At 39.1% G+C, this 18,520-nt stretch overlaps 1 protein-coding gene across 1 annotated transcript; it reads left to right on the top strand.

The window, feature by feature from the left end:
- The first annotated feature begins 2,425 nt into the window (after positions 1-2,425).
- Positions 2,426-15,249, top strand: STYK1 (serine/threonine/tyrosine kinase 1). Its single transcript, XM_069490887.1, has 9 exons — positions 2,426-2,489; positions 2,931-3,065; positions 5,175-5,441; positions 6,468-6,649; positions 8,703-8,786; positions 10,865-11,073; positions 12,838-12,878; positions 13,519-13,615; positions 15,045-15,249. Exons 1-9 carry the CDS (start codon positions 2,426-2,428, stop codon positions 15,247-15,249), a joined length of 1,284 nt encoding a protein of 427 aa, XP_069346988.1.
- The last annotated feature ends 3,271 nt before the right edge of the window (positions 15,250-18,520 follow it).

The raw sequence follows: 18,520 nt of genomic DNA, 5'->3' as shown, positions 1-18,520 counted from the left end.
TAATCATTGGAAAGAGAAGAGCGTATTGTACAAACATCTGGAAAGCACTTTCATTGAGTGGGCCTCATTACCCTATATATTTGTCCTTGCTCTAGCATCCAATTTCATTGGGCTGCTAGGTGTTAATAAGCCTAGCCTCTTTGAACTACCTGTGTACAAAGTGATGGTGAATACCTGGCTCAGGAAACACAATAGAAGGTCATATTTTATCCAAAGTGGGGTGCTCTGTAATAGGTGTGATAGCCTGGTGCGAGGGTATAAGCATGGTTTGAATCATTGCGGATAGGTGTGTTTGGCCATGTGCTGTAGTTGAGTGTGGCCCACCATGAGCAGTTCTGTGGGGGGGGGGTACATGTGCATACATGGCTTTAAACAACTTCATGCTGTACATACCACTGGGTGTGTAGTTTGTTTTCTGGGCAGAGGTCACAGTCTGAGCTGGCTGCTGGCTGATCCCTTTTTTCCACTTGTACGATGGTAAAGAGAGCTTATGCTCACAGAACCTACTCCCTAGAAAGCCAAACTTGTTAAACTGGCTGCTCCCTGAATAAAAATAATTACATCTGATAACGCACAGGAAAAGAAGCAAGAGGAAAGGAAAACAGGAATGAGAATAGCAGTAAGAAGATTTCACATGGCCTCTGAATTCCCCTAGCCAAGCTGTTTTATTTTTAAGACCTTCCCCTTTGCTCCCCTCTCAAGGCCCTGTTTCTTGCACCATTGCTAGTGCCTTTCCTTCCATGTGGTCTTGTGAATTGCAGAAACTTTCTCCTTGCCTTTTTGGTTTACAAACTAGATGTGGTGGACTTTGTTAACTATTCATTGACTTCTTAGATCCCTTGCTGTGTACAAACCCACAGATAAGAATTTCCCTATCCTCTCTGCAATTTTCCACCTTCTGGCTACAACTTCTCTGTTTGCCTGGGCTTTTGTCAACCAAGCACACACCTGTCTCTCTTCTGAGTTGAAAGGGAATTGTTTAATTATCAAACCCACATAACCAGCTCATGGAACTCCAAGAACAGTGGAAAAGGGGTGAGGCAGGAGCTGGAAGGCTTCTTTACTTAGGACCTTCAGGCACTGAGAGACTCTGCCTCAATTAATAACACTGTGGTTATTAGTATCAATAATATGTAATAATAGAAGACTTCATAATATGGCTAAAGTAACACATGTAACATATTAGTAGCATGCCATACAAGTTACACTTCTGATTTTTGTTTTATCTTTGTATCAAGTTACTACAAGACTGGATCACATATTTAGGATTACAGGGCAGAAAATCACCATATTTTCTTTTACATCAATCAGAATTAAAGAAGCAGGCTTTCCTGACCATGGAGCCACAGGAGACTCTTGTCAAGTAAGGGCAAAATATAAAGTTTGTAGCTATATGGGAGAGCATTAATCACAAGTTCTCTTCAGAAAGAACGAACCAAATTTCTGGAGGTGTCATTTGAAATATATGCTGATTATGTAGACTTAAAAGTCACATAAAGAATCTCTTGCCAAGTAAACTAGAAACAAGTAACTATAGTCTTCTTGGAGGAGAACTGGGAACTGGATAAATGGAGAAGGATGGGGTAAGGGGGAGAAAAGATTTTTGTGCTATACCATTTTGTGTTTTCATTTTTGGACCATATGAATATATTCCATTTTTATTTAAAAGAGAGAAAGAGAAAGTGGCTTGGTACTGATACTTCCTTTATATCCTGGTATGAATGAATGTGTGTCTATATCTGCTATAAGCAGGGGAAGCTCCTTGAAGCTCTGAGAGCTTAGGAACTAATAGCATTTATTGATAAATGCTGTCTGTTCATTGCTTATGAGGGTGTAATAGTTCAGAGAAAGAAAACAAATGCAAAACTCTTATCTCTTGGCATCAGCCAACTATTTATTCATTTCTGAATTAACTTTGTATACAAATAAATGTTTTGTTAAAAAGTATGATGCACAGCAAAAAGAAAAAAAAAATTAGACACATTTAAGTGCTGTAAGGGAGGTAGATCCTGCCCACATAAGCCACAGATCACAATTGTTCACACAGATTCTGTGAATCTGTACTTGAGCATGGGAGCAGAAGCCCTGGGTAGGAGGAGAGCCTTTAAAATAGTTTCAGTAACCATGGGATGAAAGGACAAGACCAGATCAGGGCTGTATTTGCTGTATAACAGGGTGAAGAAAAATGCTGAGGGCTGGGGAGTATGCGTGTGAGGGTTCTTCCAGCCTGAATATCAGACAGATGGAGATAAAAGGATGACTCAGAGAGGTAGCCACTTACTTAACTAGTTATTTATAGAGGCAGTTTAAAATTGTGCATGATCCATTTTTTTTTTCCAGAACCACTCAGCCCTTGGGAATTATTCACAGCCGTGCTCTGTACATTCTCTGCGGGCCTAGCAGAGAAGTGGACAGCCCGGCGGCAATGGGCGGTGAGAGAGGCATGACACGGGTGCTGCTGGAATGCAGTCTCACTGACAAGCTGTGTGGTAAGTGCAGACACACAGATGTCTATGCTCTGATTTTAGCATTATGGAGACTAAGGTCTGGATAGATTCTTGAAGGAGGATTATTCGATTTCTAGTAGAAATGAAGATAGTGGTGATATAAGAATGGAGACTAGAGGCCATTGACTTTTTTGGGGGGTGGTGGAATAAATGCCAATTGGTGATCCAGATGCAGCATCTTTTATCTCAGTAGTAAAAATGACAAAAGAGGCATGGGACACACTTACAGCCTCAGAAACAGTGACACTGGGATTTATGATTGGTGTTGCTCCCAGGAGTGCTTCTGTTGAATTGGAATAGAGGGGAGGGTAGAAGAGATGACCTTTTCATGTGTGATGAGCTGAGAACCCATGGGCAGGGGAAACTGGACATCAGGTCAGGCTTCTTTGTCATTTTCTTCTCTTCCTGCTTGATTCTACCCAGTTGTCCAGGAGAAGCAGTACGAAGTGATTATCGTTCCAGCTCTCCTGGTTGGCGCCTTCCTTATCCTACTTGGTGTCATCCTGTGGCTTTTTATCAGAGAACAAAGAGCCCAACAGCAGCGTCCTGGACTCCGAGGTAAAGCTCAAACTGTGGGGCTGGGAAGGGGCTCAGGGAAGATGGAGATTAGGGAAAATATAGTCCAAGTTTCAACAGGCCCGAGTCTAGGAGTCTAGGCACCTGCAATGAGAGAGGCAGGGGTTCCCTCCTGAGGCGTTGAGAGGAGGCGATCTCTTCTCTAAGAAGCCATGAGTTGGAACTCTGTTGAGTGACTGACAGAAGGGTGGGCAAGAGATGCCTCATGTGACCTGTTTCTGTCCTCTTTGTCCTAATGGACTACCAAACCTTTGACTGTGTGAGTGTGTAAGGACCTAGGGTTAAAGCCAGCTTTGGTAACATCCTTGAAGAATGACATTTTACCCTATCATATGTAACATGTCCAAAACAAAGTTCCTAAGATTCTCTCACAAATGTCCTCCTCCAGTAGTTTTCCCTGTCTTAGTAAATGGCAAGGTCCAGCCTGTGTATTTTCAGGCTAAAACCTTAAAGATATCCTTAACTCACCTTTCTCTCAGTTCTTATCTAATCTATAAGCAAATCCTGTTAACTCTATCTTCAAAATAAACCCAAGCCACTCTCACCTTGCATAGATCATTACAGTACACTCCTAACTGCTTTCCCTGCTTCTCGCCTACCCCTTCACGGTCTGTTCTCCCCACAGGAGCCAGAATGATTCTTTTAAGGCAGAGTCAGTCCTGTCAGTTCTCTGTTTGAAACCTCCAAGAGCTTCCCGTCTTGCTCAGAATAAAAAAAGACAAAATTCTTTCAATGACCTTACATGCTCTAGGCCTCACTGGCCTTCTTTCCTACAATGCTCCAGTGGTCCCTCTTGGCTCCAGCTGTGCTGGCTTTCTTGCTTATCCTCAAATATACCAAGTATGTTCCTTGCTCAATGCCTTTGCACTTCTTGCTCCCTTTGCCTACACTATTCTTCTTGACACAAGCATGGTTTGCTCCCTAATTGCTTCCAGGTCTTTCTCAAATGTCATCTCATCAGAAAGGCCTTTCTTGACCTTCATATATAAATAGCATCAGTGATGCTTCTTTTCATTTTGTTATTTTCCTCTACAATAATTACTGCTTGAAATATTATTATCTGCTTCCTCTCCCCTACCACTAGAAAGTAATCTTCAGTTGAATCTGAACTTTGCCTGTTCCCAGCACATAGAACAATACCTGGCATGTAGCAGGCGATATTTGTTGAATAAGTGGATGGATTAATGAATGAATGCATGGAGTTTTAACAAGAAGAATGAAACTCCCTTTTTTAACTGGAGGAAAGTTCATGCTGGCTAAAGAAGAGAAAAAGTACGAGAAGAGTTTTTTGACTAAGACTCAAGAAAATATGGAATAATTTGACTTTTGAGACAACTTGAGGGAGGAAGAATAACTATAGCTTAAAGTTGATGAGTTATCCATACCTTTCCTCCAACACTGAAAGCCATTTGACTGACTTAAATGATAGTACCTGGTAGTTACCACCACCTTTAGGTATCTATGGTTTGGGTACCTATTCAGGAATTTCCTTAATTTTTTTTGAGACAGAGTCTCACTCTGTTGTCCAGGCTAGAGTGCTGTGGCATTAGCCTAGCTCACAGCAAACTCAAACTCCTGGGCTCAAGTGATCCTTCTGCCTCAGTCTCCCAAGTAGCTGGGACTACAGGTACACGCCACCATGCCCAGCTAATTTTTTCTATTTTTAGTAGAGACAGGGTCTCACTCTTGCTCAGACTGGTCTCAGACTCCTGAGCTCAAGTGATCCTTCTGCCCCAGTCTCCCAAAGTGCTAGGATTACAGGTGTGAGCCACTGCACCCGGCCTAGAAACTTCTTTAATTGCTTCCATACTGTACTCATGGGGAATACTGAATTGTAATCCTGAGGAAGACAGAAAAGAAATATCATGACCATTTTCCAGGGGTCCATCCTGAGTTGTCCTGGAAGTAATGGGGGATTATTATAAATGTTCTATAATCTTGGTGTTGATGTTTATGGAGAAGCATCAGAGAGCCCCACACTGGCCAGAGAGAAAACTGCTTGGGGAACTGCCATGCCAACTTGTTCCAGGCTCTGTTCTCCTGAGTCTGCAGGGCAGGGAAAAGCTGGTTGAAATCATCTCTTTGTTCCAGGCACTGCCCCTATACCTCCATCTAGGAGCCTAAGCTGGGAAGCAGCAGGACACGGAGGAAATGTGGTCGTGCCACTTAAGGACACATCAGTGGAAAGCTTTCTACGAGCTACCACACCTGCCCTGGCTAAGCTGCAGGTGCCCCGGGAACAACTCTCTGAGGTTCTGGAGCAGATCTACAATGGTAGCTGTGGGGCCATCTATCGAGCCAAAATCAACACCGGGGACTCTGCTAAGCCAAAGAGTGTTGTCCTCAAGGCTTTAAAAGGTAAAAGGAGAAGTGCTAGATTTCCCTTCCCCTTTTTACTTTTCCATTATGAGTTCCTAACAGTAAATGTTAACAGGGTTTGCAAACATTGAGATGTCAATCAGCAGATAATTGTGATCACAATTGTGTGCAGAAGAAGAAGGGAAGAAAGGGTAGAAAACTGAGACAGAAATGTTCTTGGGCTCTTTCTTTCCCCAGCCCAGCCTTGCCTATCAAGGCTGCTAGAATTTATTTTTCCACATTGGATGTTACTCAGACTAGGATTCTGAGATCGTTTCTTCATTTTTCTTCACTATTTTGTTTTATTTTATTTTATTTTATTTTATTTTGTTTTTTGAGACAGTCTCACTTTTTCGCCCCCAGCTAGAACGCAGTGTTGTCATCATAGCTCACTGCAATCTCAAACTCCTGGGCTCAAGTGATTCTCCTCCCTCAGTCTCCTGAGCAGCTGGGACTACAGGTGTGCACCACCACGCCCAGCTGTTGTTTTTTTTTTTTTTGTAGAGACCGGGTCTCACTCTTGCTCGGGCTGGTCTCAAACTTTTGACCTCAAGCGATCCTCTCACCTTGGCCTCCCAGAGAACTAGAATTCCAGGGGTGAGCCACTGTGGCCAGCTTTTTTTTCTTCGCTATTTGATGCCCTTTCCTGATACTATATTTCTCTTTTTGCTAATACTCATGATATAGGTCAGTAATGGTGGATATATAAAATAGAACAAGGATAAGCAAAAATATTAAAGGGCCTAGACAGTGATGATGTTTTAATGTGAACAGAATATTTGTCTATTTAGGCAGATGAAAGCCTATCCAGTTCTAAGACCTATAATTCTATGTGACCTTTGATAAAAGATCAGTGACACTGAGCATCTTCTTCTAATACTTGGTCCCCGTTCTATTTGTTTTTGTTGACCCTCACTCCCCTGTGGGGCCTTGAGAATTACTATCTGAAGTTGCTTCCTGCTCCATGTCTCCCGCTCATTGGTGATGGATGCTCTGCTAACTGCCTGGCTCTTCTGTCCTCCACAGAACCAGCTGAGCTCCAAGAGGTGCAGGATTTCTTAGGGCGAATCCAGTTTTATCAGTACCTGGGGAAACACAAGAACCTGGTGCAGCTGGAAGGCTGCTGCACAGACAGGCTGCCACTCTACATGGTGTTGGAAGATGTGGCCCAGGGGGACCTGCTCAGCTTTCTCTGGACCTGTCGCCGGGTGAGCATTAGGGTAGAGGTATTAGGAAGGAAAGCCTTGGCCTGTTTGATTGGCTGTTCACATGTAAATTGGCATGACAAGTGACAAAAAAGAGAGACTTTGTAACAACAAAACAGTAACTAAGTGTCACTGTCCAATATAACTTTTTGTAATGATAGAAATATTCCGTATCTGCTCTGTGCAACATGATAGCCACTAATCACAGGTGGCTTTTGAACACTTGAAATGTGACTGGTGTGACTAAGAAACTAAATTTTTAAATTTTATTTAATTTTAGATAATGTAAGTTTAAGTAGCCACATGTGGCTAACAGCTACCATATTGGGAAGCACAAGTTTAAGCATGGACTTTAGGCTCCTCCTCCTACTAGCTTTGTGACTTTGGCCAAGTCACCTTTCTGATCCTGAGTTTTCTGAATCTGTAAAATGGGAGTAATAATAAATTATTACAAAAAATAAAATAAATTATGCATGTAAAAACATAGGAGTGGCTGGTACATAGTAAGGACTGAAAATGGTAGCTGTTATAAGGACAATTACATCACAACAGAACTATTGTTAGTAATGATTGTCATTTTGTCATTATTGTGTTTTCCATTCTGTAATATCACAATAGTATGCCAGGCATGTCTCAGGGAGAAATTCAGCCTGTTAAGTTTTTGTACCTCAAACTCCTATTTAAAAAATTAAAACGTTCAGACATTTCTAGACTTAAATGGAAGTCCTTTTCCTCTTTCTGAAGTGCTGTTTCCCTAGTTTCTCACTTGCTAATGAGCAAGTTCAATATTAATTGAACTTTCTCAATATGCTGATTATAGTACATATGGGTAGGAAAAAGGGACCCTGTTAATGTCTTCCATCCAGTGTTGTAAAGAGGACAATGTGCAAGTCTTTAGACATTTCAAACCTTTTAAAGAGGTTATCCATCTATAACTTGTTTTGTGCTCTAACCACACTACCTTCCATTTTTGAAAAATACCATGCTTCTTTATTTCAGATCATCTTCATATATTTTTCTAGTTACACCAAACTTTTCCCTTCTCTTCTTTGCATAGTTAATGTCCACTCATCCTTCAGTGAACATTTACTATGCAAAGAAGGGAGAAGCTTTTTGATTTTCATCAAAAGCTTTCCTTGTCCCTCCAACTGAATCAGTTCTCTTCTTCCTACCATCATATCCTCTCTTAGCATTTTGTACATTTCCTTCATGGCTCTTATAGATATGTAACCATTTATGTATATACGATTATTTGATTCTGATATACATGTGTCTGCCATTCAATAACCTCCAGAAGGCATCAGCCATGTTATTTTGTTCACTCTTGTATTCCAAGTTCCTAACATGGAATCGGGCACATTCCAGGCATTCAAGAAAGATGCATTAATGTGCTAACTACACACACACACACACACACACACACACACTACAACACATACAGCTCCAGAAAAACTGCTGCTTTATTCAGTCTTTCTTGCCTTCTATTTATCTACATTCTTTTTTTTTTTTTTTTTGAGACAGAGTCTCGCTCTGTTTCCTGGGCTAGAGTGCTATGGCATCAGCCTAGCTCACAGCAACCCCAAACTCCTGGGCTCAAGCAATCCTACTGTCTCAACCTCCCAAGTAGTTGGGACTACAGGCATGTGCCACCATGCCCGGCTAATTTTTTCTATATATTTTTAGCTGTCCAGATCATTTCTTTCTATCTTTAGTAGAGACGGGGGTCTCACTCTTGCCTAGGCTAGTCTCGAACTCCTGACCTCGAGCGATCCTCCCGCCCCGGCCTCCCAGAGTGCTAGGATTACAGGCATGAGCCTCTGCGCCTGGCCTATCTACATTTCTAACTGTTTGTCCAGTCCAATGAATCATTGTATTTCTCTGCATATCTGAAAATCTCCCATGCCAGCCAGTCTCTTTTTGAATATTAGTCCTTATGTTTTTGTAATTTTTCTTAGCTTTGATATCTGCATTTCAGAGTATCTCTGCCCAACTCATTTTTTCCCCCAAATCTGTTCATGCCATTTGGATATAATGCTTTTTTTCTCTGTCTTTTTAGGATGTGATGACCATGGATGGTCTTCTCTATGATCTCACAGAAAAACAAGTATATCACATTGGAAAGCAGGTCCTCTTGGCTCTGGTAAGACTAGGCAAAATGACAACAGATGGTGAGGATTTGTCTTGTTAGCCTCATATTTGGTGCTACATTTCTCGTATCCATATACTCAAATGGGGTATATACTTTAAAGAGAAATAGAAGTTAGGGGGCAGAAACTCAAGCACTGATAACTTGTTCTCAGTCCCTCCTTTATGAAATCATTTATAATAAAGGATTAGTACTTCCAGGAAGAAAATAATCAACTTAGGGTTTATAGAAGGAACAGGAAGGATTTTAAAGGTTTCTTAGTCTCAAAGGTCAAAAGCTAGGGTCAAGAGCTATATGCCCATGTCTTGATACTCTTATTTCCCCATATATACTAATAGTAACAGATGTAAAAGGGGAAATAGGGAAGCAAGAAGGGAGAAGATATGGAAAGAGAAACTGCATGGGTGAAAGGCTACAGAACCAGAAGGAAGTATACAATTTTATACCTGAAAAACAAGAAGAACTAGTTCAGAACATGTTTGGTTAGAGACTTGCTTTGATACTGAATGTGATAGGGAGTACATATACTTATAAAAAATGAAGGAACAAGTAGAAAAGGAGGAATGAGAAGCAGTAACAAGGGGATCATTCCTTTATTTTAAACCAACTTAAATAAAAGAGGGACGAGAAAGAACTCAGGATTTAAGAGAAAAAAAATCACCTTTATTAGAATTACTCAGAAAATTTAGGTGACTATTTCTATGAAATTATTTAGATAATTTTTTAAAATTAGCATAAGAAAAATCAAGGCTTTGTGAAGCTACTATGTCAAGCATAATATTTGATATATCTTGCCACCATGAAGTGTGAAATATATCAGAGATCTAAATAGAATCAGGAAAAAGAAAAAAAGAGGTATTAAGGTAGGAAAAGAGCAGTAGTTATGACTGAAGCTCCAAGGGAAAGGGAACAAACATACCACATAAATGAGTCTGTTCCCTTGATAAAGTTATAGTGTCAGGATACAGCCTACCTTGTATTCTGAACCATAACGGCACAGGTACCCAATAGTGATGAAGTGATCAAATGGATGCATTCATCAGGGCCCTACATTACCTGTTACAAGGCAATATCACGCTCTTCTTATTTTTAACAACCTCAAAATTAGTACATTCTTTAATTCTTCTCATTATAATTTCTTTGTTCTAAAACCTTACCATAGACAGAAAACTGCTAGTCACTGTTTCTTTCATCATCAATGATTGGAAATTATCACCTCTACAATTTTTTATAGCATCCTTGTTTAGTAACCATAGACTTTAATCTCTAGCTCTTCGATCATGTATAGCTTTTCGACTTCTCCATAAGTCTTGAATAGTTTGATGCTGAAGGAAATGACTCCAGCAAATCAGTGTCATCAGGTGCAGTGGCTCTCCAATGCTTTATTGGCTATACTAGAATCACTTTGATATTTCTTAAAACCGTAAGTTACCAGGTCTCTCTTCCTAGGTTTTGGTTTCAGGCAATTCTGTTATGCAGCCTGGCTTGAGAATTATTACTAGAGTTTGTATAGTATGTCCTATGAATTAGAATACCTGGTTCCGGTCACCACCATTTAATAACTATGTGACCTTGTGTAATCATTTAGATTTATCTAAAAGATACTTCCATAACTCACCTCAACCAGTTCTTTTAGGGACAAAATGAGGTGATGTAGAACTTTATATAAATTCATTATTATGACATTCAATTTTGCTATGTGTTTATTACCCTATTTTGGGGATTACTGCTAGAAATTTGGAACCTACTCCCTTTTCCAGTGTCTAACTGGGTCCTGAGAGGAAAGTGAAATCAAGCAGAGATCAGGGTTTGATGTACAGTGGGTGATTACTCTTTCAAAAATCCACTGTCAATATCATTTGGATTACTTGCTCAGTTTGGTAATCCTACACACTATGCAAAACATGTCCGATTCATTAGCATACTTTGGAGGCAGTATGTCATTATTAATGAGACTTGTTCAGAGTAGAAAATGTCCTTGTCTTTCTGGGGATTCCTAGGACTGCTTCTCCACGTCCGTAATCCTAGTGATGACCTCAGACAGCTGATCATCTTTCATACTATTTTGACAGGAATTTCTACAAGATAAACATCTATTTCATGGGGATGTGGCAGCCAGGAACATCCTAATCCAAAGTGATCTTACTGCTAAGCTCTGTGGACTGGGCCTGGCTTATGAAGTCCATGCCCGAGGGGCCATCTCCTCTACGCGAACCATACCTCTCAAGTGGCTTGCCCCAGAACGGCTTCTCCTGAGACCTGCTGGCATCAGAGGAGATGTGTACGGTTTGTTCCTCCTGGCCTTTGGATTTCTTCCCTGCATGACCTGGGTGTCCTCCCTGAACATGATTTGATCTGTTGCCAATTAGGTTTGCAAATGAAATCTCTACTTAGAAATCAGACATACTGTAGGCCAGTCGAGGTGGCTCACGTCTGTAATCCCAGCACTGTAGGAGGCTGAGGTGGAAGGATCACTTGAGGCCAGGAGTTCGGGGCTGCCGTGACCTATGATCATGCCACTGCACTCCAGCCTGGGTGACAAAGTGAGATTGTGTTTCTAAAAAGAAAAAAAGTCAGACATACTCTCAAGCAGAAATATTACGTGACAGAGTTCATGTCTGGCATCTGTCTGCAGTCCTTTTTTAGTGCCTTTTCAAGTATTCTTTCTGTATTAAATTAGCAGCCTTAATTAGGAAAGAAAAACAAAAAATGAAAAGATTACTCACATTCATATGAGGACTTAACCTAGTGGAGTCTTTTATCACAAGGCAGTGGTTCTACTTAATCAAAAGCCCAGTTAAACAAGCATTATTAAAATAAAAACATACCACCAATAATTTAACTTAAATAAATGTACATTTATCTATCAATCTTTTGAAGGAGGGGCAAGTCTTCTTTTTATGAAGATGGGCCTCTTAAATGAAGTTATATGTTATGTTTCCTGTATAAATAGCATTCGTAACGACTTATTTTGAGTTCCAGTTTGGGATGATTCTAAGTAGAGTGAAAAGCTTGAAAACAACAATTGTGAAATAATTTGACTTCAGATTTTTATTTTTCCCAATTTCCTACAGTTGTCTCGCCCACACAAATGTGACACTACTTTCTTTTTAGCAGTGTATTTTTATGGACTATTTTCAAAGTATTCAACTTAGTTTGCAGGGAGATAACACTTCTTTGCATTTATGTTTAGTTTATGTAATATTTAATTGATTACATAATTATAGTTACATATAAAATTGGCATAAACAGGATTGTAAAGAATCACAGTTGACTTCTGATAGCCATATGACTCAACTGCTTGGAGAAGCACATAGATGTAATACAGAATATCCTACTAGCATGAGTCCTACTAGTCATGAGCAGCAGAGGGAATTTAGAACATTGCTTAATATGATGAGTCAGTTAAGAGATTTCCAATGCTGCTCCAATGACATCTGTTTTTCAATAGAGATCTGGGAGTAATAAACTGTAAAATATCACTCGTTTAATAATGATATTATAGAATAGTAAAATATACATCTTTCAAGGCATACTACTTAGGCAAATACCTATTCCAACTATGTATAAAGCTTGCTCTGTCAGTATTTTTCCAAGGTTTGGGCAATTAGATCTACTGAGAAAATAATGGATAAATGATAAAACTCACTTAGTCTTGTGCTGTGAATAAAAGCTGGAATTTCAGCAGAGAAGGAAAGGATGAAAAACATGCAGAGGGGAAAATTTCTTTATATTTAAGTAAATGTGTGTGTGCATGTGTGCAACTGCATACACACACATTTACAAATAATAGTATTTATTAATTTGAGATAAGGAAGGAAAGAGACATAAATCCAGTCCTCAAATAGATTAGAATCTAAGCATATTGAACAGAAATGCTTTCTAATGGCACTATTACTTTGCTTGTTTTATCAGACACTCACCCTTGATTCTCCCTCATTGCCTTCTTTATGGAGTTCTTACCAAAGGCTTCTGATATTTAAATGAGCTCTCTTTAGAATAGGCAGGAATAGAAATTAAGTAGATGGCTTTGTTTCTTTTACAGCTGGTCCTTTGGGATTCTGCTCTATGAGATGGTGACTCTAGGTAAGGATGATCCCCAAAGCAGTGTGTACCTGTATGCAAATATGCAAGTATGTTTATTTAAGTGGTGGATGACATATGCTTTGAAAGGGTTTTAGTTCCACTCTGAAGTTTGAGCTGGGCTAACGTGAAATCCAAGGCTGATTCCTGAGATAGTCTCATAAAGTGGTGCTTCCCTAGTTACCTACTCCCTCCCTCCCTGTCCTCATTTTTTGCTCTCTTCCTCTTTCTTTCAGTTCCCCAAACATTGCCAATTTTAAGGGATGTTTTCAATCCCAAGGATAATTTCTAGAGTGATTCCGCATAAACATAAGAATGTTTTCCTCAGACTTATTCATCCATTTGATTGAGAAACTGCAGCATCTTCCATGTTATTGGGAATGGAGCACAGGTCTTATTTTATTGCTTTCCTTAAAGACTCAAGATTCTACTAACTTATCACTTTCCTCCCCGCCCCCAACACCCTTCCCCCAAATTTACTAAGCTATATACTTACTTGATCACCGGGGAGCAACTGTATTATATCTAGTATTTTTCTTGTGGCTGTACCTTTTGCTGGCAATTAGCCCAAGCAGAGGGAAAGCAGTGTTAGTTACAGTTCATATTTTAGAAGACCCTACAGTCATTCTTTCCATAATGACAGGGGCACCACCATACCCTGAAGTCCCTCCTACCAGCATCCTGCAGTATCTCCAGAGGAGGAAAATCATGAAGAGACCCAGTAGCTGCACACACACCATGTAAGTGGCTTTTAAAGGTCTATTCTATCTTTTCAAATTTCTTGTGCTCCCTATCAATCATGCCCTTTTCAAAGTGGCTCAGGTGATCTGCAGCAGTCCTTATGTGCTAATGCATAGCTTTAGACCAAACCCATGCAGTAAAACACATCTCATATATCATACACACACACACACACACACACACACATATATATATACACACATACCTACCCACCACATACAAATAATGTTGAGGTAACTACTGAGAACTATATTAGGAATATAATTTTAATAAAGGGTAGTTCCACAGGAAGCTTCTAAAATAGGAATTGATCCAAACCCAATGGAAGTACAGTAGTGTTTTGTCTAAATGTCAGTCTTCTGCCAGCCTCAGTTCAAAGACAACTATCATAAAATTCACTGCATTAGAGTTACTCATTCAGAGTATACCAGTTCTTATAACTTTTAAAAATTGCTGACTTCCTGTTTTCCCAGCTCTCAGTACGACAGAATCCAATCAGACCAAGGGGGTTAAGAAGAAATTAGAAAGGAAGGAAAAGAAGGATACAATCTTATTAGCAGAAGCAGACAGTGAACCAACCTGGAGACATAAAATGGAAAAATTAAAATTATATATGGAATTTTATTACCAATGAAATTCAAAAAGGCACTGTTACAGAACATAAGAAAAGATTAAATTATGTACGAGAAGACAGCATAGAATATATTAACGTTTCTATTAGAACTGTTGCTACTTTGTAAGTTTTTCAGCACTGAATGAATAAATTTCCAGCACTTGGTTTTCCCTACAAAAAAGTTACTGTATCAAGCAGATTATAAAGTTTAAATATCTTAAGTATATATGTGTGTATATACACACATATACACACAGTTTAATAATGTGGCTGGATATACTGGAATGAAATTGTTGACAAACATTTCTAGGTGTTAAATGCTGTCCTTGATACTAGAGGAGACACTAAAGTGACAAAATACCTAACCTTAAAGACCTTAATATTTTGATGAAGAGATACCTCAAACAACATGAAATCAATATAAATTATGCACAATATAGAATGATTAAAATCTCCATCTCACATTATACAGTAAGAAAGACATGTGTTCAGTCCTAGCCCTGTTCCTTTACTGTTCAGTGTTTACGATGCACAATAAACCATATATAGTGAAAAAACTGTCCTGTCATACTCTATAGTTCAAAAAATTTTAAGTCATTCCTATTATGAAAGAGCACCTGTTGAGAAGATGATATTAAGAGACTTGATATAAAGAGGATGAGAAGGAATATCAGTCTCTGGGAAGAATATGAGAAACAAAGGAAACAGAAGATTAAGAATTGCGGGGTTTTTGTTGAGGTTTTTTTGGGGAGAGGAGACATGTTCCTCAGACATTTGCTTGCCAAAGAAGTCAGTTTCTCTTGTTTCCCTCTCAGGTACAGTATTATGAAGTCCTGCTGGCGCTGGAGTGAGGACAGCCGCCCCTCACCTAGAGAGCTACATTTGCGCCTAGAAGCTGCCACTAGAACTGCAGATGACAAGGCTGTGTTGCAAGTACCAGAGTTAGTGGTTCCTGAACTGTACGCAGACGTGGCCGGCATCCAAGTAGAGAGCCTCTCCTACAGCTATAGCGTCCTTTGAAGATCCCCAGGCAAGAAAAATTTAGGGGTGATTATGTTCTTGGAATCAATTCCTCCAAGAACAGATAATGGATTTTCTAGTGGGACATAAAGGCAGAAATGGGACCTGGATCCTGGATGTTCCTTTACACATTTCCCTAGATATCTGAAATGTTGCTGAATGAGGCTCTACATACCATATACCCTGAGCTGAGAAACAGTCAGTCTCGTTTCCACTGTCTCTGTCCGAGAGATCCTGGGTAGAAGTGGGGGGCAGTGTCATTCAAGGGAGGTTTTAGAAATCTGCAATGTTTGTTGAGGCATGGCACAAACAAGTTGGTCCCTCACATCCTAGCCTAGCTTCCCCCTGGACCATGTTTTTATCTAGACTATTACAAGGTCCAGATAATTTGGGATGAAATGAGAGAATAGAAATTCAATAAAGGAGTTGAAAAAAGAGAAAATTCAACGTTCTACTTGCTCAGGATTATAGGTGTGGACCAAGACCTCCTTCAAAGAGAAGGTGGAAGGACATAAAGTTCTTCAGTCCAGGTCCCTATGTGTAGAGTTAGAGGAGAGGTATAAAGGAGAACTTCTGAGTTTCCCCTTGGATATAGATAAGAAAAAGATGGTTCCCTTTTATCTCATTCTGAGACAGGTAAACCCTGCTTGGTACTATGAATTAGAAGCTGCAGGAGTCATTTCATGATTAAGAACATTCAACATGTATTGTTCATCAGGCTAGCTTCCCAGTTCCTATTAGACTAAGAAGACTAAGCCTAGAGCGTCAAAGTTACATCAATGATGAAAATGTGTGTGTGCACGTGCACGTGTCTGTACGTGTGTAAAAACAGGAAATGTGAAAACCAAGCAAGAAGGCTTAGTACCTCAGATGATTTTTAGCACAGCCCAGGAAAGAATGTAATCTGACACAGGATGGTAGCTTCTAATTTTCAATCATGCATTCATGTACTATGAAACTTACTTCATTAAATTAATGTTTATTGAGTAGAAGTAGGTTTTCTGGTATGCAGCTGCCAAAATCTCTACAATAAGGAGGATAAAAGTAAATAAATGGAAGTTGATGTCAACAGAAAAATTCAAGAGACAACCCAAATTGTCAGAAAAGTGATTCTTTATGTATAAAATGAGGACAATTCCTACCTCACAGGGTTGTTGTGAGGACTGAATCAGAGTTATGTATTTGTACAGTATCCAGCACATAATATGTGCTCAATAAATGTTAGTTTTCGTTCCTTTGCCCTTCCTAACCCAGGACATTTCATATCTTTTTCACTTAAAATCCACTATGGCCAAGAAGAGAACCTCGGTCTGTGACACTGCAAGGCAGGACATGCCTAAGGTATGGTATGCTACAAATACTACATGACTAAAATGATGAACTCATCATTTTTGTGTGAGCTTTTTGGTGACAGTAGTCTGCTACTATTTTACAATATTGAAACTATCATGAGGGAAATCTTGTTGCTCATGGTGATCTGTGATTTTAAAGAACATTCTGGGTACTCTGGAAGGGACATCTAAAGCTGCTGTAGGAAAGATGATTGGTAGCCAAAAAGGTTCTAGAAGTTGGAATCCTGAAAAGTGATAGAAGTTGGAGTCACGATGAGTTAGCTAAATGAAGAATACTTCTTGCTGCTGTGGGAATACCACAATGACCAGTCAGGATTTAAATGGGTAGTAAGAGGCAGTAGGAAGAAGGGAGATAGAGCGGCTTCACACAAAATGATAAAGTCCTATGGATTCCCACTGTTGCCTCTCAGCTGTTCATTTAAGTCAAATTACAAAGTATTTACTTATTCATTTGACTATTAAAAAAAACTGAGTGTTAAGGCTCACTGTGCCAGAGATTGAGCCAGGTGTTGAATAAAAGAAACAAGGAGCTTTTGATTAAAGTCTAGAAGGTAAGAGCCATTATCTATTTATTTGTGAGGGTCCTTGTGCATTACAAATTGTGTTAAGTGCCATAAAGAAAAAGTATAGGATAGTAGAAGGAAATATGAAATGAAGATCTCCCTGAAGAAAAATGGCATTTAACCTAAGATCTTACGGATGGGTAAGTAAGCCAGACAAAGAGTAAGAAGTGCCTTCCATCAGTAGAATATACATGTGAAAACTCTGAGGCAAGAAAAAGCATAGTTTGTTTGAGGAACTGCAAGGAAAAATATGGGGTTGGAGCATAGTGGGTTAAAGGGAAAGTGGCATATAATAAAATGGAGGGTTTACTCTTTCATACTTTATGTTCATATTTGTTTTGGTAAAAGGCAAAGAAGTAGACAATAGGCATTTTAAATTTTGACATCTCAATTTTATTTATTTTTCTGGATATAGGCCCAGAAAACTGGATACAGTAATTTTTACTCTAAGAAAACTGGGTCTTTCACTCACGTGGCCGGACTGTCTCCAGAGGAGGATTATATTTTTGGCATCGTTGACCTGTCAGCCAAACTAGGTACTTCCAAGCTAATGAATGAAAAAAGTGATTAGGATACTTACTATTTAATCAAGTTGAATCCAAACAGATTTTATTGTTTTGATTGTCCCCTCCTCTAGTCTTGTTTTTCCAATCTATGTTTCATTGTTAAAAAAAAAAAAAAATACCAACAATTAGGAAGTGAGCAGGCATCCATCTAGATACAATAGTCTGAACCAGCAGTTCTCAAATTATGCTCATGCAGAACACTAGTGTTTTTCACGCTAGATTTAGGTATTCTATTATTAAAATTGAATAGTAGTGGTATTTTTCACCATTTTAGAAAAAAGAAGCAAGTTAATGGATAGAATTTATCTTAAACACATATTAATTTTGAAAAATTTTTGCTTTACCTGTTTTCTGGTTTTTAATCTAGAGGGAAAAAAATGTTGTTTTACTATACTTCATTTAAATAAATTAACAAGAGGCAAATAGAATGGAAGACTGGAGGATAGCCTATTACCCTTAATTTGGCAGACTTTGTGTTTTGGGCATGAGAGTTAGAGATTATGCTATGTGTTTAAAGCATATAATATTTTCATATGCGAAAAAAGTTCTTAGATTGAATAATGAAATTAAATGTATCATCATGTCATGATAATCTAGAAATAGCCCCAAGTGCTCACCATACAAGAACATCTGATAAACAATGGAGTGGAAAGTTTGGTGTTTCTGCATGATAGTGATTCTTTTATTTAAAAAGTAATACCACTGAGTGGTAAAAATGACAGACATGGCTAAAATCCTTAAAGAAGTCCATTACAGACTAAAGGAAAGAAAGGTAAGTGAATAGATTTAG

This window comes from Eulemur rufifrons, chromosome 16 (genome assembly GCF_041146395.1).
Source record: "Eulemur rufifrons isolate Redbay chromosome 16, OSU_ERuf_1, whole genome shotgun sequence".
NCBI lineage: Eukaryota > Metazoa > Chordata > Mammalia > Primates > Lemuridae > Eulemur > Eulemur rufifrons.
The sequence above is the reverse complement of the archived record's forward strand: the minus strand, read 5'-3'. Positions and strand labels throughout refer to the sequence as shown.

What these genes read in the sequence shown, in the direction of transcription:
- STYK1 (XM_069490887.1), top strand. Translation starts at nt 2,426, where the DNA reads ATGGGCGGTGAGAGAGGCATGACACGGGTGCTGCTGGAATGCAGTCTC. An exon ending in TGTCCTCAAGGCTTTAAAAG is followed by an intron (nt 5,442 to 6,467) that starts GTAAAAGGAGAA and finishes TGTCCTCCACAG; the next exon opens with AACCAGCTGAGCTCCAAGAG. An exon ending in AGTAGCTGCACACACACCAT is followed by an intron (nt 13,616 to 15,044) that starts GTAAGTGGCTTT and finishes TTTCCCTCTCAG; the next exon opens with GTACAGTATTATGAAGTCCT.